Genomic DNA, 21,010 nt, shown 5'->3' with positions numbered 1-21,010 from the left:
TAATTGTTAACTGAATACTTCATGGTGGAACTTTTTTTGTCCTAACTCTCAGGCATTTTTCTCAGCTATCAATTGGTAGCAGTTAGCTCCCTGCAGGTACCCATTGTTAACTGTTACTGATTAGACTATTCAATGACACTTCATATTTGCCTTGATCAGATGTACCTGTAAGAATTTCTGTGGCCCAACTGCACTTATGCATATGTGCATTTGAATATTGTAATAATTTTCCCAGATGTTCTGGTGGCAAGCCTTGGTTGTACAACTACTAAAGTGTATGTCCCCAATAAAAAAAAAAAGAAAGTAGCTTTTTCAGTTGTTCTCTTGGTGAAATTGTATATCTGTTATCATGTACGAAGCTCTTTGCATCTCCTCCTCTTCCTGCTGGTTCTGTAAGGTGTCCTTCTGTACCAGAAAAGAATCATGAAGTCCACTCTGAAGACTCGAGATGTGTTCATTGCTGTATCAGGTATCTAGAGAGAATATCAAACTTTTGAGGACAGTTTTTATTGTAATACACTGAATTACCTGAACCTGGAGCAAGAAAACAAAGCTGGTGTGATATCCTCTGTACACCATGCCTGAAGAACTATAGGCTAAGAAACTAAGTTTGCAATTACAAAAGTGTTTAATTGCACAGTATGGATTAAAGCGCCTTTGTCAACCTCATACATCACAGAGCGTGAAACTTCTATTTTCATTCCTTACCTAAGTGATTGCTAGTTAATTAGCTGAGGTGAATGGAGCAGCAGAAGCAGAATTGTGCTTCTTAATATTGGGTCTGTGATGGTCTCTTTGTACCACTTACAGGTATAAAGGGACTGTAAACCAGTTAAACTGGTTTGATGTAGGAATTTGCAAAGCTGAAGGGGAGCCCCAAGGCAGCCGGGAGCCAGAATAGCATCTGTGTGGCATATCCAACTGGTCAGATGGTCTGAGCAGGGTGCCCTGTGCACGGGCTGTCCCTGGCTGCCCCCACAGCTCCTGGGCAGAACCCTCGGGTGTGTGACCCGCCACCTCTGGGCTGGAGCCAAACCTGCCCACAGCCAGTCTTCCTGTCAAATCACAGGAAGGCAGAATAAAGTTACCCTTTAACCTTTACAGCTGGGATATCATAATGAACACAGGTAAAATAAACCTAAACATGGAGTTAATCAGGTTTCTATTTTGGGATGCTTTTTTTTACGCTTTCATAGTAATTTCATTATAGCACTGTTCCCTAACCTGAGAAACAAGTCACACCCCTACCCCCTCACAGTCCAGTGTAAATAATGAGCAAAAATAACATCATCTCTGCTTTCACAGAGCTGTGATGCATTTTTATCAATGCTTCAGTAATTTATATTTCTTGCATTTGCACTTAGAGAATGATTCTGTCATTCTGTAAATGGAAGTTGTCTCCCGGTGCTTGTATTTCTTATCATATGTTTTATCTGTTTATGGCCACGTAGCAAGATGTGTGTGTAACTCATGGAGGTAAATGTTGTAATGTATTAAAACAAGCAATGGTAAAGCAGTTAATAGTGCTCTTTCCAATGTTTAAAAGGAAACTGGTGGAAGACCAGTTCTATATATTGCATTGTGTGTGTGTCAATAATTTTGCAAACTAAGTTCTCCCAAATCACTTAGGTCACAATTAAATGTGTGCAACATAATTAATTTCTAACTGTCTTTAAATCGAAGTATATAATGACAAAATCATTCAACCTGTTGGGTTTTTCTTTTTCAAAAAGGTGATGTTTACAGAGAAAGCAAATAGTTTATCCGATATTATTATTTCTTCTCACATTAAATCATCTTTGGTGGCTGGATGGTACAATGTGTTGTTACCCAGAATCTTAGAGAAATAAAACCAAGTAACTTCCAAGTGAAGTAGGTGTTGGAAGGGAAAGATGGTGTAAGAGGAAGAGCATGGTAATAGGAAGGGGAAGGTACATTTCTGCATCCAGCAGCAGCACCGTCTGTTGCTTCCAGTGAGATGCCCGCTGTGTCCATGGTCAGTGTTACTAGCATGGCACTAACTGTGTAGATCACTTTAGATTACATTTGGTAAGCTGGCACTGCCTTTGAGTAACTTTATTTCATCTTAGGAGGTGACAGAGTTATCAAGAACAAAGTGTTAATGTGGTTAGAAAACTTCTTTCAGTTTGGCTGCGAGCAAGGACCCAACAAAACCTGATTTCCTGCTGCACAGCCGTGGCGTGGTGGCTCCTACCCCAGTACCGCCTCTGCTCTTCCTTTTTGTTCTTCAACAGTGCAAAATAGAAAATCTCTTTGAGGTTGGCAGAATTACTGTTGTGATATAAATGGAGAGTTTGATTTACAAAAGATATTTAGTGGGTTTTGCTGTTGCATTTTAGCCATTTTGTCTGCAAAACCGGTGCTTTGTCATAGGTCTGAGATGAATTATTTCAGCTTCACTCTGAACGCTCTGGGCACCTATTTCCCCCCTGTTTTCAAGTGCCCCTTACTTGGCCTCTGCCCTGTTTGCTGTCCTAGCTGTTATATTTAGAGATAATTGCTGTGTTGTTCTGTTAGAAATAACCCAGGCTGCTAAACCAAATTTATCTTATTGTCGAATCGCAAAGTACCACAAAATTTTTGTAATGTGGATTGGTAGCAAAATCTTAATTGAATTTCCTTGCTTGTGGTCTTGTGTCTGAAGATCTTGACTGCACTGCTCTGTTTTTATGAGGCAGATTGGCAGGTAGTGCTGTTTGTGTTCTTGTTAACTCCCATAGGGTGCAGTAAACAAATTTTAATGCAGATTTTATGGAATATTTATGAAATCTATAAGCATGTTTCACTGCATCAAAGACGCCATCTCTGGATGAATGGCTGTGTTCAGAGCCCACGTGCCTGTGAAGTGCATGTGTTTCAAGATTAAATTGGTGCATTAGCTTTTCATTTGTGTTCAGTGTGTAATTGCAAAGGGCTTTTGAGGGTGAGCAAGAAGGGGACAGCCTGTAGCTACCCTCCTGTGCATTCACATTTGTTGGTGATACCTGACAGTAAACCCAGATGCCCCTGTGGTGGAGCACAACAACATTGTGTTCCTTAAAAAACAAGAGGGAAATTAATTGTTTTGTAAAGTTTTTATTCTGGCTCTTATACTTGCAAATCGATTCCCTCAACTGGCAGTGCTGTGCAGAGGCAGAGGAAGCTTTGCACTAGAGAGAGTTCTTACATTAGCAAGCTCAAGAGTGAGCAAAGTTTGACAGTGTTTCAGAAATAAAGGTAGTTTATGCATTATACCGGTCACCAAAGGTGATGGAAGCCAGGCTGTTCACGCCTTGTAAAGAAGACAAAGGCTAATGCTCTGTATTACCATTATGTGATTACACTTTAATATGCCCAATTGGAATGATCTCTGTATACTCTCAAGGTATGTACGTTTTGCAATGCAAGTTTAAAGGAAACTTTCTGCCTTGTTTTATTTGCAAGAGCACTCTGAGAACTTAAAAAAAAAAAAAAGGAGGTGTTGGGGAACATAATAAAGAACATATAACAGCATAAAGAACTTGTGGTGAAATAATGGGTACACCTTATTAAATTGCAAACCATTTTGTGGCATTATTTATTATGCTAAAGCTTTACGTAGGAAGTCGTGTGTTAAGACAGGTTGGGAAAGAAACTGACACTTTTAGAAAACAAAAGGTAGCGTTTGTATCCTCAGTATGCATAGATAGTTCCAATATTTTAAGATTCACGCTTTAAGATTCAGGGTATGTTCCTTTTTTATGCGGTGTTCGTAGTGGGTTAATTGGTAATCATAACTTACCTTCATTAAAAGCCTTTTTCTGTTGCATATTTCCTGATCAAAGTATTTTTAATTTCACTGAAATGATGGATCCCATGGCATTAAATGCACCTCTTCACAGTGTTCTTCATGACATGTCTAATGTCTGGCTCCTAAAATATTTGTATGTTTAAAGTGTGATGTTTCGTGTAGAATCAGAGATTTGGGGTAGATGTGGGGAGGGTTTCCCCACTAACTTAGATAATTGACATATGTTAAAATGATAGCACTATGTTATCATGGGTATCTTTCCTTCTAAAAGAAGAAAATTTTTTGTTGTTGTTGCTTTGCACTCGACGTGATTCAGATTTTTTTATAGCTATCTTATCATGAGTTTGTAGGGTTTCACGAAATGTATCACTTCGTTTATGTTCATAAAATCTATTTTTTTTTTTTTTTGGGAAAAATAAAGAAGTAATGTGCTACATTCTGATTAAATACTAGGTGGTTCTCGGTTTTTTTCTCTTCAATCATGCCTTGACTCTGTTGGACAGAACTTTGCAGTGGAGCCTGTGGCTTCTTAACCTGTCAGTAGTGACCAAGAAATTCAAACTTCTTTGCTTTCACTAATTTAGATTGATGGCATAAAGGGGTTGCAGGATTTATTACTTCTTCCTTTTTTTTTATTTATTTCAATTCTTTAATCTGTTTTGATTTTGCCATTCATTTCAGCACTGTATTTTTTATACTTTTCTACCTGTGAGATATATATACTGGGTGAACTGAATTCTCGGTCCTCCAGAACTTTCTTTCTTTTAATTAATTTTTTCCAAGTTCCAAGTAATGGTTATTCATATTTTCTGGAAGGTAAACCTGAAACGAACATTAAAATTAAATTAGTTTGTTTTCTGATAATATGTTTGGTTAAATATTCATTGTATGGATAAAATCTGAGTAAAAATGTTGCCATTTTAATAGTAAACCTCAGCCACAGGTAGAGAAGTTCTTTACTAAATACTGATTAGGTTTGTTTTCAAGGAATATTTGATTTTCCTGACCTTTTATGTCATTCTCATTTCATGTTATTTGAATTGAAATGTCGTCTTTTTTTTTATGGTACTTAAAATAGACTTTATTAGTTTTCCTGAAAGCTTTGCTTTGGCCCTTTTAAATATTGAAAACAGCAGGATTTGAGATTTTTCTTATAATCCTCAACTAATAGAGTGTAATGCTTTGTTTGGCCTACCCTGCATGGCCTAAGCAGAAGTTTTAAACAAGATTAAAAATATGACCTTATTAACCCATGGCATATAAAGATACAGCACAGCCCCGCAGAGGCATCCGTCGTTTCTTAGCCAGGATAACACGGTGCTGTCGCAGCCTGCTCTGTCTGTTCCAAAGGAAAACATTTTGGAAGCCCAGCTTTTTTCTTTTGTAGTTTCGCTGATCATGCCAGCACCTGGGAATAAGAAAGAAAAAAAGGGAAGAATCTGTTTCGAAGTTGAGTATTCAGTCTTTGTGGTTGGTAAAATGAAGTTTGGTTACTTTTGGAAATTGAGGTGCAACGTGGCTGGGATTTCTCACAAACAATTCTGGCAGAGGGAAAGGACAGCAGAGGTGTGGCTTAGCTTTTGTTTATTGCACTTCGTTACTCCCTGGATAAAGTGAATTTCACCTTTCTGTTTTTGAAGAGGAGTTAGAAGCTGTTGGATGTGTGATTGATGAACATGTTTAGTTCCAGAAGAAAAAAAGCATCTAATTGTCATGGAAAATTCATGCTTAGTAAACATTACAAAACACAAAATGACATGATACATTCATTGCTGTGTAACAGGATTCCTTGTTTACCGGGCATGCTATAGGGCCATGGCAACAAAACCAGAAATAGGAACTATGAGTGTTCTTGTTGTAAAGATGATGATAGTTATCGAGCAGTTTGTTAATTGCTGGAGTTTTACATCACTCCATGTTCATTATCATTTTGCTGCGCTACTGGTGGCGTGAAGATCAGTGAAGAGCTGTAAATGTGGAAGCTTGACCGAAGCCTATGGTAGAAATAATGTGGTTTATTGTATGGTACGGAAGAGTCAGGTAAATGCACACTTAGCTGATGCTTTGAAGCAACCACCTGCAGGTGTCCAGGAGAGAACTCCAGTTTGCTTTAAAAAAACAACAAACACCCACCTCCCCAAAAGAACCCTGATGTCTTTCTAAACTTCTATCTTTCTATCGATGTTCCAAAACAAAGCAAAGTGACTGGATATTATTTCTTTACTTAATCCTTTAAAGATTCTGATATCTCTCTTAACCTTCAGCCTATCACTTGCCCTTTTGATATCAGTGGGGTGGAATCTGGATACGTGGTTGATGCCTTCAAGACAGCTGAAAATTGGAGGCAAAATCAAGCCAGACGATTTGCTCACACTGCATTGATAAACATTTCCTGCTTTCAGACCATTATTTACATTTTTTCTAATAAATAATTATTTTTAAAAAACAGAAAGTGGGTGTTTTTGTATGTACAGTGACTGTACCCCTACCGTAAGTTTCGGGTTGTGGAATGGAGTGTCTTAAGACCTGCAGCAATCGAAAGCACTGAAGATTGGAAGGAAGAGGGTGAAAAGGCCTCAATCTTTCCTCTCTTCCTGTCTTATTCATTTCCCTTAGTTCAGTGCTTTTGGCCTTTCCTGGCTCACTGCCTTGTTCCCATCAGCGGTGCCAAATCCCTAAAGCAAAAAACCAGGTAGTCTTTAGGAATAAGGTGATCTGTAGCTAGGTCAAGAAGTCTGCGGCATCCAAGAATTGACATTGGTTATTGATGATTTTCTTTCTGCACGAAGTTTCCCTGCCCTTCCTCACCCTGCCCCACTTCTTAGAATACCTGTGGTAGTCAGTGAGGAGGAGCTGCTGTTCAGGGATAATTGGGTGTTTGGTAGAGTTCTGCTGCTGATTCAGCCATGTCCTGCACACAGCGAAGTCATCCCAAATATGATTTGATGCTGCTGTTTGCTTTCCATCTGTAAAAGCAGCGTTTGAATTGCAGTCACGCATTCACAACTGGCGAATGTGCAGTAAGATCCTCTACGTCTCTATCAGAGTGGCAGCGCAATGTGCCACTGGCACAGCGGTTTGCCTTGACTCTTTTACAAAACTTGCATTAATCTTTCATTTGATAACCCAAATTCCCACCACTCTTGCACATCTGTCTGCCTAGTTATTGAAGCAGTACTTTTTTTTTTTTCCTGCTGTTCTTCTGCATTCTTGATTGGTGACTATGCTTTCAGTTTCGTTTTCGTTGTTGGTTGTGAATAATTATAGAAAGCAAAAAGTGATAAAAAGCATTTGCAATATGAATACTTAATTAACTCAATAAATTGAGGTTTTCAAGCTGTAGTCTGTAAACTGAAAGTGTGAGCACTGCCTTTTAAAGGGTAAAAAAAGAAACTGTACTGTTGGTAGTTTCAAGTCTCTGGGTTACTGTGCTGGAAAATGTTAGTTTTCAAACAAAAAAAATATTAAAAATAGTTTATATAAATGTTCAGATAATGCACGTGTTCTGGAAAAACAGTTTGAAGATTAAAAAGGCATTTAGATAATTCAGGTGAGGTTTTTAAATAATTGCATGGCTAGCTTGGTTTACCTCTAAGTAATAATTTTATATTGTGTTTAGCAAGACATTTTAATAATGTAAAAATTCTGTCATAGTGCATTACAATTAAGTTACAGTTCAGGCTCAATACTAGTAATACCTTCAGGGTGTTAATTCCTGGTTACACCAAACGTTTGATCATCCATTTCATGTGATTGCACTATTTAGCATTGAAAATGCCTGTTGTCAGCTTTGACAGAAAATACAGTACAGCTAGAGTAGAGGCAGTGGTTTGCGCTTCGGCTTGCTTGAGCCTGTTATGCTTATTAATTTGGCTGCAGTTAATCCCAAATGATAGCGCTCATATGCAACATTCCAAGTAGTTTTCTAGCCTACTCCTGGGCTTGTAGTTTGAAGGTAATTTTACGTATTTGGATTTGTTATTTGTTTTAGATTTTACGTCCAAACTGTTAGTTTGGATGTCTCTGCCAGGTTGAATTCTGTGCTCTACTTTTTTCTGCTGTTACATCATTTTTGTGCTTTAGGTTTGTTTGTTTTTGTCGTTGTTGTACTATGGGGTTCTTTAGTCTCCTTTGATTTGTATTTACTTTTAACAATGTGTCCATTTTCTTTTGTATGTTTCCAGCTAATGCTTTTGTAAACAACATCCATGTATGTCTAGTATTTTGCATTCAAATGTATCGAAATCCATTTGATTTTTCAGAATGTCTTAGTCCCAGTCTAAGACTGCAGTAAGTTTTTGCTTAAGCATAATTGGATATTGACTTTGGGATACAAAGAGATGTTTACTGTTTAAGTAGGAAAGTTATGAGCTATTTAATCAAATCTATCTGCAGAAGCATTCGTGGCCGTGAGCACTTTATTCGATGTTAGCAATGCCATCTTGATAGCACACTTTTCAACTTCACATTCTGTTTCAAAATTATATATTCTGCTTTTATAAATTTAATCATGTGGTTTTTATTACAGGGAGAAGAAAATGAAAATTCAGGATATCAAAAACAATATTAAAGAAGCGATAGAGGTAAGCTTACGAGCTATTGTTCTTAACTACTCAAATCTAGCTGTTCAGACACTGCAATATTTTGGGTTTTTTTCTTTGCAGACAATAGTGACAGCAATGGGCAATTTGGCACCTCCGGTTGAACTAGCTAATCCAGAGAACCAGTTTCGAATCGACTACATCTTAAATTTAGCTAACCAGATAGACTTTGATTTCCCTCCGGTAAGTAAATAATTCAAATTTGCTGCAATCATGCTTCTTTGCAAACGGTTATATTTCACTGCACTGTTGTGAATACTTACACAAACCAATGAGCTGTTCTTTTGGGAATTACTGCAGTAGGTGTCTTTGGTCAGTGCTAAAAATATATAGCAACACAGCGAGAATATTCGAGCTGATCGTTTCTGAACAGAGAGACCCTTGTTTCTTTTCTTGTGCTCAACTGAAATAATCAGCCACAGAGTTAAGATGGACAGTGTTGGCAGTAATATTTGCATATTGTTGGGAATTGCCCTGCCCAAAAGAAGTGGAGTACGCATGGCAGTCTTGTCGATGATCAGCTGGCATTTAGTGATAGTGTATTTCTCTCCTTTGGAAGGATAGTAGAGTTTTCTTGCTGACTCAGAAATGTTCTCCAACAGCTGTGTCAGCCAGGCTTTCTGCAAAGGCTCCACACTCCACGTCCTTGCCCCCGCCCTCCCAGTCCTAGTTAATCATTCAAAATACCAGCAGTCCTAGAGTAAATGCAGAAAGTGTAATTATTTGATTGATGGTACAACATTGTTCCCAATTCGCTGTGATTAATTTCTGCTGTGTTTCAACCAGGCTGGTAGCAGAAGACAATGAAAATACAGTTTGCAAACACTGAATTCTTAAAACACTAAGAAGATATTTATATTAATTATTGTAAAGCACATTATACTTATAGTAATACTGAAGCTGTTTGAAGCTTGCATTCTGCGCAGCATTCCAGAGGGCTGAGGGGAGGAATTATGATGAGGAATCAAAATCATGATTCATGTACATCAGTTTTGTTCCCAGCAGGAGTCAGTCCCAGGTGCATGAAAGGAAAGTGCAAGTGCAAATAGTAGTAAGGTATGGGATAGTTGCCACCACAGCAAGGTTTTCGTAACTCTGATTTATAAACATTATAGAATAAGCTAGTCTGTGGAGCCAATGACAGTTACCTTTTTCAACTGTTGCTGCTTCTGGGAATTTCTCTGCTCTAGTCAGCCTTTATTAAGAGGAAAAAACAAACAACCGAGAGCACATACCTTGTGTACAAGACAAAAGTCGTATGCTACTGGCAGTTTTTTGGAAATACTGGCATTGTGATCTCAAAACCCAGTGATTTTCAAAATGCAGCAGGCATAGACAGATTATGGAGATGGGTGTAGGATTCTTCTGTAGCATGTAAAAGGTGACGTTAGTCATTTGTCATAAAGAATCTTACATAAATTAAAAATACAGTTGTCGGTGTTATTCATAGGAATATTTGATCACTTAGTGGATGATCTTTCCTGCCAGGGAAGGGGGGAATGGCAAGCAAAAAAATATCATGCTTTAAGATAGTTTTAGGAGAATACTCAAGAGAAAAGACAGCAGCTTCTTCTTCCACCCTGTGTGTTCTTGAACTGGATGGGAGCCCACAGATCTCTTACTGCCCATTGTTTTGTGATAGTTCAGGTTGTTATCTGTAACAATGCTGTAACAAGTTCCTGTGACCTACCTCACACTGAAATACTTGATTTGCCTTGTCTATTGTACCTCGGAAGGTTTTTTTTCTTCCATTCAATTGGTATGCAGTAATTTGGGGGTGGTTTTTCGCCTGAGAGTAAGGTTATTGTGTAGTGGGAAGAGAATAAGCCAAGTGTGTGTGTGTTACTTTCACTGGTCTTTATATAAAAATTAATATTCAGCATGTATTACCTCTGGTAGGATACATGGTAGCAAGCCCTTCATGTCTAAAGCAATAGAAATATACTTAGCAGGTCCATAAATAATTTCAGGTTCAATTAAGAGTCTTTGATGTGTTGAATGACACAACTTCAGTGCTCAACTAAAACTAGTTTTTCTTCTCTGAGCAAGCGTATTGTATTTTTAAGCCCCGAGTCTACAGAGGTTTAGGTGTGTGCATATCTTTGAATAGGGGCTAGCTTCAGTGGCTATTTAACTATTTCATATGTAAATGTTTGTAGGGTTGAGGTTTTGAACTGGATGTACATTAGTCACCAATTTTGAAGGAGTATTGTTGGCTGCCTCTGCTCTCAGTGGTTATATGAGCTAGTATCTTATCTGACTTCTGAGTTTGTCTGAATGTAGGTTATAGCCCTGTTGGTACTTGAAACACAACCTACATGTTAATTGCACATTTTAAATCCAGTTAAAATCTAGGATGTCCCTAGATGCCAACTCTCGATGCATCACATAAAAAATATGTGATCCTTCAGTACCTATATAATAATATTTTTTACTTTGTTAGAGATTGATTAGAAGTACTTTGAAGGAAAAGTAGCTTTATGTAAGTGGAAAAGAGAACCCTATGTGAGTTATGGTTTATATCTAAGGGAATCTTGATTATCTACTTTCTCCTTCGGTACTCTGGTGGGAGAATTTAAGAAACTGGCACCTAAACCTCTTCCTATATAATGTATTAATGCAGAAGAGTGCAGGGTCATTTTTACCCATGTTCACAGTACGTGATGCTGTCTGGTTTGAGTTGTAGAACTTGCTCTCTGTCTCTTCCGTTTTTTTTTTTCATGAGAAATCATATTTCAGATGTTAGGAAGATGTACATTCCTCAGTATAGTATTTGATGCTGCTCTTCTCTGCCATAGGAAGAACATAAAGGTAGGGAGGGAGAACATTCATGTACCAAGGAGGTATTTTTTGAGAGCTGTTAGTACTTAATGCTATGCTCTTTTAGTATACAAGGCCATTTTGCTTTCCTTTAAATGCCAATTTGTCTTGTCCTAGGCATTAATTTAGCCAGATCTCTAGAAGATGATCTACAGATGACAGTTTAGCACCAGGATTATGTAATTTCTTCTCCAACTGCAGGAGATCTTTAGAACATGAGGCCTCATCCCTCTTCTGTGTACGAAGAAGTAGTTTAAATTAAGCTAAAAGTACACACCAAAATCTGTGTTTATCATTACCTGTTGTACAGCTGGAGCTAGAATTCAAGTTTCCTAACAGCAAAGTTATGTAATGTGAAAGGCAGAAGAAATTAAAGAGAAGAACACAGGAGCTTTGCAGTGTGATAATAGTATAGGCTGTATGTATCTAGGATGCAAAGAGAAACTTTTGTATTCTGATATTCTAATTCTTTTCTTAGTCTGTGTCTCCATCTGTTTGCTTTGCAGTTTCTGACTTACAGGAGGTGTGTGTCATTTGTGTAAAGCATATTGTATTGAGTTAAACCAGAAAAAAACTCGAGTTAAAAATAGCGCTGGTACAGTAGAATGCTAGCTTACACATTCCCTTTACAACCGAAAAATTAGTATGTTGGAGATGTTAGTTCAGCACACTTGGTATTAAGCAATTAGATTTCTTGAGTACAAATAGTAGCATATGGTGAAAGGAAAAGGGTAGCACTTACTGAAAGGAATTCTGTCCACGTAATCGTGCTGGTGATTTAAAGTATTGCAGTGCTCAGCAGCTCAAATCTGCAGTTGCTTGGGCAGAACCTAGAGGAATTTCACTCTTTCAGTCGATGGTGCAATGTATCTTGTCTTCAGCGTGCTCTGAACAGGCAGTTAATAAAATGCAGATCATAAAAAGAAACCAAAACTGTGTGGCTGAAGTGAATTGATACAGGCTAGGAACATAACCGTGTTGAAAACCTGTGGAGAACGCCAGTGCTCAACATTCTAGGCAAAACAACTGAGTGCTAAGTTCGTGTTTTTATGTGAAGTGTCTTCTGCCTTAGCTCACTGTGGACTTCTGAAGTAGCTTGGGGACATAATATCTCCATGGGTAATGGAGTGCTGTTCAGATTTAATTTTGCAAAATACTTTGCTTCTTCTGGGGGGTAAAATCTGTCTTCATTATTATTAGGCTTGTTGCACAGCCTTTTAGAGCAGAGCAGAATAGAAATAACAGAAGTCTAATCAGGTGCATGTAACATTTGTTAATACAAGCAGCACTGATATATATTGTAGTATTCTGTGGCATCATTGGGAAACATACTCTTCTTGAAATGAGAGGACATGAACTAAATCTTGCAAAAAAAGACTAGCCCTGGTATTTTGAGTGAACATGGAAACTAACAGAGATCACGCTTTTGTAGAGAAGTACTGAAAGCAAAGCTCTGTTTTTTCTAAGACACTACAGTACCATTTTTTTATGAAAGATTATGATTTAAGGGGGATTGTTATCCTTACCTTTATTCAAGTCACATTTTCATCATGCAATTAAGCTGTCACTGGTCAGCATGATGACTTTAAGCAAAGGAAAAGAAAGTTGAAGCAAGAAAACCTCCAAGGCAATCAAACTGAACTGAAGGATTTAATTTTGTTAATTGAACTGATTGTGAATGCACAGGGGTTAAAGCCTTAGAAAATAATCTTTCTGTGTTGAAGTATTGGCACAGACCTGAAGGTACGTGTGTAATTGCTATGTTTGAAGATTGTCATGGTAAATAATATTTTTTAAAAAAGAAGAAATTTGGAAGTTATTTAGAAATTGTAAAATTAACTACGTTCATCATTGAGGCTTTACTGAAACAAGTAGAAAAGTTGGTTTTCTTGAGCAGTAAAATGGAGAGCTTGCCTGAGTTTGTGCTAGAACTGCTTTTTCAGTTACCTCACACTAGCTAAACTTTGTAGGAGTATACTTTACACTTTAATTTTCTGTTCTTACAACTGCTCCATCAGTTAAAACGGAAAATGAAACCAAATGGTGCTGGTAGTTGAGGCTTCCAAATGACATCTCTATCACTACTGTCCTTTGCATTGTTTGTGTATGTTTTTAATATAAAAAATCAACCTCATAAGTATTCTCAGTAATTCTGACTAGCTGTATATCTGTTCCAAATATAGGATGATATTTGGTTTGATGTCTGACTTATAGAGGGGATCTTTATTCCTGTTCTGCATACCAGACAGTAGTTATGATATTTTGTCCATCCCTAGTACCAACTATAATAGTGGCTGTTTTCTCATCCCTTTCTTTTTGCTTTTACTTCTAAAAGAGGAAGGGAAATGTTCTTGTTCTATGAACATTTCTCTTTCCCTGATCAACGAGTTTGAACCAAGCTGCCAGATAATTCCTACTTATTTTGAGCCGCAGTACCTATGTAATTCTCTGATTTTAATTAAATATTTAAAATAGCAGTATTTACAACTGCCTATTAGTAATTGATCTGGACTCAGCTGAGGAAGAGGTCTCTAGAAAATATAACTTCAGAAAGGTTGTATTCAAAGAACAGTACAATTGGAATATTGGCTATTGAAATGCAGAATAACTGGGGAATCATTCCAGCCAGTAGCTCTCCAGATCTAGGGAAATGCATGCTTAAAAGAGAAGGGATCGTTATTAGGGTGTTGGTGAAATTGTCTGCAGATTTTTTGGTCCCGGTTTATTTTTTCTCACACTGCTCCATTGTAGTTATTTTGAATCTCCCACTGCCAGTGCTACTGAATAGTTTTATTATGGTTTCTGAGTGGTGTCTTTGAGGCCGAGCTTTACCGCATGCTGGCTTCAGCCTCAAAGCCGGCTTAGCATCCCCTCTGCCCACAGCCATCCCTTCCCGCTCCTCCACACCATGATGTGCCAAAAAAACCTCCACTGGGTCCCCAGTGTAAATCAGACCATTGAACCGATCCAGGTTGAAAATAACCCTGGTAACCCTTACTCCTTCTCTCTTCTATTTTGGGGAGGTTATTTTTAACAGGGATCAATTTTGAGGGCTGGTTTACGACATGGCCCATAGGCAGCGTGCTACAAACTGTGTAGTATGTTAATGTGCAGCAGGGTCGGAGGTGCAGGTAGGAGTCTGTAAAATGGTTTTAACACCAAAATCTTCAAGAAGATAACAAGTTGGTATTAGTCTCAGTAAGAAAAGATGTGCACTGGGATCTCTTCACTGCCAATAGTGTTCTTTAATTCTGTAGGCAATAGAACAAAATTTTTTGTCCTTGTAGATAATCAGCCTGATGTGTATAATGATAGATATATTATTATTATTCCTGTCTAAATACATCATCGATGAAGCAGAGAGCTGTTCCAGTTTGACAGCATCGCTAGCTTTATAGTGCAGTGACAAACATTCACTCTAAAGGGGCATTTCCCATGAGGTTATCTCAAATATCACAGATTTGGGGGTATGGAGGTAGCGAAACGTTGTCTCTGGTGAGGACCTTTGAGAAGCTCAGAGACAGAGCCTGGTTTCTTGGATGCCTGGGTAGTATTGTATGAATTTGCATAGCCGTCACAGCAAGAAAATTTCAAGCTCTTACTTTTTCTTGTCCAAACTCTTTATGGTTTTGGGCAAATCACCCAGTGTCCTTTATAGTTTTTTAATGCCCTATATATATTGTTACCTGTAAAATAGTAGTAGATCTGTGTCTTGTATATGCATCTTGAAGTGTAAAATTGGTAGAAAATGTGGATATGTGAAGTATTTTTAACTCAGGGATGTTAATATAGTTAACAGAAGGGAATGGGGGGGAGCATTGCAAACAGCACCAGCAGAGTGATGTGATAGTAGCTCCTCTGAAATAATCTTTACTTACTCTTTTTTTAAATCTCCATTATCTTATCTACACAGAGCAGCTCCATCTAAATGGACTTCTAGATAATCCAATTGAGTTTACCTGATCAGAGTTTAACAGGACTTAAATAAAGCTGCTTTTCCTATCCTTTAATAGCAGGCATAAATTCTTGAATACAGGTTAATTTAAGAGTTCTTTTGAAGCTGCCTTTTAGTAAAGGGACTGAGGCAGACAGCTGCTAGGCTTCATTTCTGTTTCTTACAATTAAAAGATGTATAATTAGTAATTATTAGCAAATTAATCTGCTGAAATCTCTGATTTTTGTTCACAAATTGAATGGATGTCTGAATGTTTTATTCTTACGAATGGATTGCAGAATCTAGCAAATTTGGATATTGCTGACAATTCTGACATTGCTGAAGTGATTTCTTTTTATTCTTTAATTTCAGCTTCTGTCTGCAGTACATTAAGTTTTGGTTAGGCAGTGAGGTAGCCCGTTGCATCATACTAAGCTATAGTATGTTGAGGCAAAGATTTTTTCATGAATAATCAAAATGAAAAGTATAGCATTAAGTAGAATTTGACCTATTTGGTGAGTAGATGTTATTTTGATGAATAAAAGCAAATGCTGTTACAAAGCTTAGTTTTTAGAAAATATAACAAATAAGAAAGTGGCACTGCCTGGCTGGTGATGAAATAAAAAATGTAAAAATAATTTAAAAACATAGGGAATTATCAAATTGCTTGCATCATTTACAGCATATTGATCTGTTTAGCAAAAGTAACACACACTGGCTGTGTATCAGGAAATCAACATATTTAATGGATGCCAACTAATGAGCATGAAGCTTTGAGAAATACCAATTTAAATATTATGCATAGTAGGTTTGATTTTGATAATTTAAGTCAGCAGTTCATATTTTAATATACAATTTGATTTATCCTGCTGTCTAGTAATGAAAAATTGCTTTTCCTCAAATACGTGTTAAGTCTCCTAGTTTCCATCTTGGTTTAGAGTTTCTTTTCTTCCTGAGTTTTAATTTCATGGAATCATAGAATAGTGAGGGTTGGAAGGGGTCTTAAAGATCATCTAGTTCCAACCTCCCTGCCATGGGCAGGGACGCCTCCACTGGATGAGGGTGATCCAAGCCCCATCCAACCTGGCCTTGAACCCCTCCAGGGATGGGGCAGCCACAGCTTCCCTGGGCAACCTGGACCAGTGTCTCACAGCTCTCATGGTGTAGAAATTCTTCCTAATGTCTAGTCTAAACTAATTTGTAGGAAAAAAACTTGAGTATCTGTTTTTCTGAAGGAAGTAGAAAGCTATCATTTGCCAGCATCCCGGTAGGAGGAATTTTATAAATTGTAAGGCCTATATTCAATGAAGTTACATATTTAGGTCAGTCCTTCAGAAGAACAGTACTATCGCAGTACCTTGACTTTCAATACAACCTAAACAATGAGTACACGTGTATTTAAAAAAAAATTTAAAAGGCCAGTCTCCCTCTGACTTCTGTGAACAGAAATGGGATTAAATGTAAGAACTAAGCTGCTTTACTAATCAACATTGCTTCTCTATACAGTGATTAATCTCTTGATTTGTTTGCTGCTTTAGTTTAAGCACTGATTCGATGCTTAAATGTGGCAGCATCTGCAGAAACAACTCTTGTCCCACCTTCTGGTAATCCTGATTTTATTGCCAGTAACAGTAGTCTCTGACTGCAGTGAAGATCAGGATGCTGTTACTTCTTACACTTAAGTTTGTTACATGCAATAAAATAAAACATATTCTATGCACGAAGTGAAGATACTTTTGGCTAGAAGATTAAAGGAATGTACCGTTTGCATTCTGCGGTGCTTTCACTGAAGTGTTCACGTAGTTCAGTTGAAATCCCATGGAGTATTTCCTTAAAATGGGTAATCCGCAATCCAAGATTTACACAGTGACACTATCTGCGCATCTTTTCTGTAGAGCAGTTGTTCATATAGTGCAAAAAAACCCCACCCTATATTTTGTCTTGTTATTAAATTATTTGATTAGCATTTGAAGTAAACGCAAATGCTTTATTCTGCGTTTGTATTTTGATCCTGTGAATTCCCACCATACTATATTTATAGGTTCATAAGTTCATGTTTAGAAATTCATTTGAAAAAGTCATGACTTCATTTCTCTTGATACGTCTTTTTTTTTTTCCTCGGAGCAGTCTTAAAGAACAAGAACAGATTAATTCAATTTCTGTTGAAATAGAAGAGCTGTCAGCTGAATTAAACAGGAAATAGGCATAAATTTAATATAGAAATTCTTAAGCATTTTCTGGTTTTAATCACAGTAAGAGACTATCACAAAATGGTGTACACAGAGATGTAATACAGTTTTACCTGCCTGGTAGTGCAGTGAGAAGAGTTTCTGTGAGAGACTGTATTAAGACAAAGCGACATGTGAATGTGCAGAGTGCCTTGTGAACGAGCTTCGTGGGTGTACAACAAAACGTGCCTTTGGGCATAAAAATTCTGTAATGTTCAAAGACTTGGAAATGTGGTGGTAAACATGCTTCTAAAAAAAATAATGACTTCAGTATTTTAATTTAATTTAATTTACAGCATGTCAGGTTAGTGAAGGAAGAACATGGATAAGCATGGAAGTAGTAAAAGAAAACAGTGAAAAATATTGTGTTCTATTTTATGGTTTGATTCTGTGGAATACTCTTGGCTCTTTCTACATGCTTCCCTCAGTGCTAAATTTAGACCTGGTTTCCTTCATTCCAGTACCAAATACAATATATTGTAGTATGGCAAAGTTACCTTTTCACATATAGTCACCTCTGACTTCCTACTTTTATGTGGAACAGAGCCACAAGGAGTGTGCTGTTAGTTTATGAAGTTCTGATGGAATTTTAAAGCCATGTTGGCTGCCAGTCCTGAGAGAGATCCCCAGAGAGAAGACTTTTCCCTTTGTCAGACTCGAGTGGCAGTTGGTGAGGGCTCGTGTGAGAACGAGGGTGTGTGGATGAACAGGTATTTGCCTGTGTGTTTGCTGCATGTGACTCCGAGCTGTGGTCCTGCTACAGACCTGTTGTGCCCATCCATAGGTGACCAAGGCTGTTAAGGGGATCGTGTTTGCTAAAGGCAAGCATCTCTTCTGGTAGAGTCCTGCTGTTCAGAGAGCCAGCGCTGCATCAGGGTTTTCAGCTTCCCTATGGAGAGTGCCTCAAGTTTCTTCAGCGTTCCAGTAAAAGTTAAGATTTCTTAAGCTCCCAGGAAACAGAGTAGCTTTTTACTCCTAGAATGCTCCCAACAAATAAACATAAAATCTAATTAATCTATTATATGCGAGTTTGATTTCTTCATGTAGACAGTATTAGGAGTCTGTGAATACTTACATGAATACAGATTCTGCTTCTTGGGAAAGATTGTAAGGTGAGGAGAAGCTGTTTTATCTTTCACTTTTTTCTGTTGGTGGAAGCTTCTGGCAAAAATAGGGGTTTAGTTTCCAACATGAAAAGGGACAACAAAATTTCAGTCTGCTCCAGGGTTCAACCCACTGTTTGAAGCAGCGTTTGCTCTTAGTACTGGGTAAGGTAACAGGTCATTTAATTTGACTATTTGTTTGAAGTTCATTATATATTCATTACATAAAAAGTAACAAAATGACGTAGTAGCAAAGATATTTTCCAAACCCTAATTTAAGGCCCAGAGGAAATTTCTCACAGGTTTATTAAACCTTCCTTCTTAGCCAGAGCTCTGCGAGAATGGCTGATGCTTGAAATGCCTCATTAGCACTCTCTGCTGCCCCAAGAGAGATGGAATGGTATAGATGACTTCTTTGTGGGCTTTTTATGCTACCAGTAAGTTTAATCCATTAACGGGTTGCCTTCTTTCCATGTATGAGCATACTCTGAAGAAGCAGAGGAACGTTGCTTATTTGGTTTAAAATTGCAGAGTCGTCTTGATGAAATGGGGAGTAGGGTCCACGTCTTCCGATTTCCGTCTCAGTCCTCTCACCAAATTCCTTCCGCCCTAATGAACGTGATGTACTTTAAATAGGAGTTGTGTGAAAAGATTAAACCTGAGCAGTGTTCTAGTATCAACAGATTAAGCTTCTATGGCTATTAAACTTGTTATGAAAGTAGAAATAGAAGAGAAATAATGTAATATTATGCTAGTGAGGGCTTTTAACCAAAGGTACCTTGTAGATTATGGGTATGGAATTGTGTGGGGACACATTCCTCAAATTGGCTGGTGATTTGAAACTCTTCGCAAAGGGAAAAAATGAAAGTTCAAACTTCACATGACTTTCCTGAAAAAGTTCCTTTCCAGTTTAATTTGTGCTACTAGAAATGTGAAGATACTATAAGCAGGCACCCAAGATGTTTCAGCATCTTTCCTTCTTTTCTAAGAACGATAAACTATTGATAATGAGACTGGATCCTTGCTGAAAGTATTTCTGGTTGAGGTATTGGAAGTGCTGAATACTCCAGCCTCTCTCAAAGAGTTTTGTGTTCAGCTCTGGACACGTGCCAGTAACTGGAGAATATCTTCAACTATTTGTAGGTATGCGTTTCCTTTGTGATATCATCAGCGTATTTGCCCTAAAATAGCAAGCAATAATTAACACTTGTTCACACCATTAGGAATGCAGATGTTTCCCTCTTCAAGTAAACATCTTATTAAACTGTCTGATTTGACAGATTCTGACACATTCGAGTGTCCCTGCCCAAACAGAGGGAGGATGACAAGGTACCATTCGTTTCCTTCACTGAGTGGCCTTACAGTCAGTAGCGGTCACTTGATTTCACATATGCACAGTGAAAAATAAATCAATTTGTCATATATTTACCTATCCTGGAAGGAGAAAATCGGTTTGTGTCTTTGAGTGCACCGTGCTGCCCTGCTGTTCCATGACCTTGTCTTGTTCCAATATGGTTTGTTAGTGGAATGTAGCAGAACTGCCTGACTGTCATGAAAGTAAAGTTCATGGGCCTCCTGCAGAGTAGGTTTGTGAAGGGGCTTGAAACCAATGGTCAGTTGTTATTTTTAAAAGCTGAACACATCTGGAAGCAAACATCCTCCGAGATACAGTTTTACAGTTAGAAGCTGGTTTGATTTGACCTTCAGTCATCTGGTTTGTAAGTGGATGACCTATTTAAAAACTCTTATCATGAAATGTGCGACTCTGTGGGACAGTGAACTTTGCCCAGGAATTGAATCCCAGTTTTAACCACAACATTGTGTAATGGTCATACACACCTTCTAGTAGGTAAGGGCTTTTTTGAATGGCATTGACTTTTGCTGGAATTAGTAAATAAGCTGTTGCAATGACAGATCCACCCCACGTTATATTTCTCAAAGAAGAGGTAATGTTGAACGTTTCTGCTAAAGTTTTTATGTGAACATGGTGTCACAGTGGCAAGAACTGTGCCAGTGTTCTTCCCTGCCAGTGTGCTAATGCCAATAAAACATTGCTTCATAAAGGTTTTTTTTAAGAAGTCTTTTGAGTATTTATATATCGGCAGGGAACAAAACCTTAAGGACGGTATGTCCAGTTTTTCAGTGTCTACTAATATTTTATCCTTTCAGAATGCCTCTCAGAAGCTGATCTTGGTTCCTTATTTTTTCCCAGGGCTGGAGTTTGTCTCTTGAGGATTACTTTTTTTTAACAACCAAAATGCTCAACCTCCAAGTTCTTTAACACTTTCTCAGGTTTGACTTTTAATAAAACCACTGTTTACCTGCTGCCATTAATTCAGTTTGTCAAAATTTTCCAATACAGTAGATTTTTAGCTTGATTAGACTCTGCATTGCCCCTTTTCTAATCCAGAATTGTGTCAGTATGATCTTCATGGAGCAAAGTACCATTTTCCAAGCATCTTTTTTACCTGATAAGTTCTGCGGATGTTTTTTTTTAATCTGGAGGTCTGCACAGATTGCTCTGAGCGAATACA

General features: G+C 37.8%; 1 protein-coding gene across 2 annotated transcripts in view; it reads left to right on the top strand.

Moving 5' to 3' along the window:
• The window catches only part of GNAS (GNAS complex locus), a 153,576-nt gene that overhangs the window by 85,384 nt on the left and 47,182 nt on the right, over positions 1-21,010 (top strand). For both annotated transcript variants that reach the window (XM_054081941.1, XM_009570256.2), the window contains exons 3-4: positions 8,319-8,373; positions 8,455-8,574. In XM_054081941.1, coding sequence (XP_053937916.1) covers positions 8,319-8,373; positions 8,455-8,574 — 175 coding nt within the window. The remainder of the gene's footprint in view (positions 1-8,318; positions 8,374-8,454; positions 8,575-21,010) is intronic.

Source organism: Cuculus canorus, chromosome 16 (assembly GCF_017976375.1).
Source record: "Cuculus canorus isolate bCucCan1 chromosome 16, bCucCan1.pri, whole genome shotgun sequence".
Classification (NCBI taxonomy): Eukaryota; Metazoa; Chordata; class Aves; order Cuculiformes; family Cuculidae; genus Cuculus; species Cuculus canorus.
This window is presented reverse-complemented; position numbering and strand designations above follow the sequence as displayed.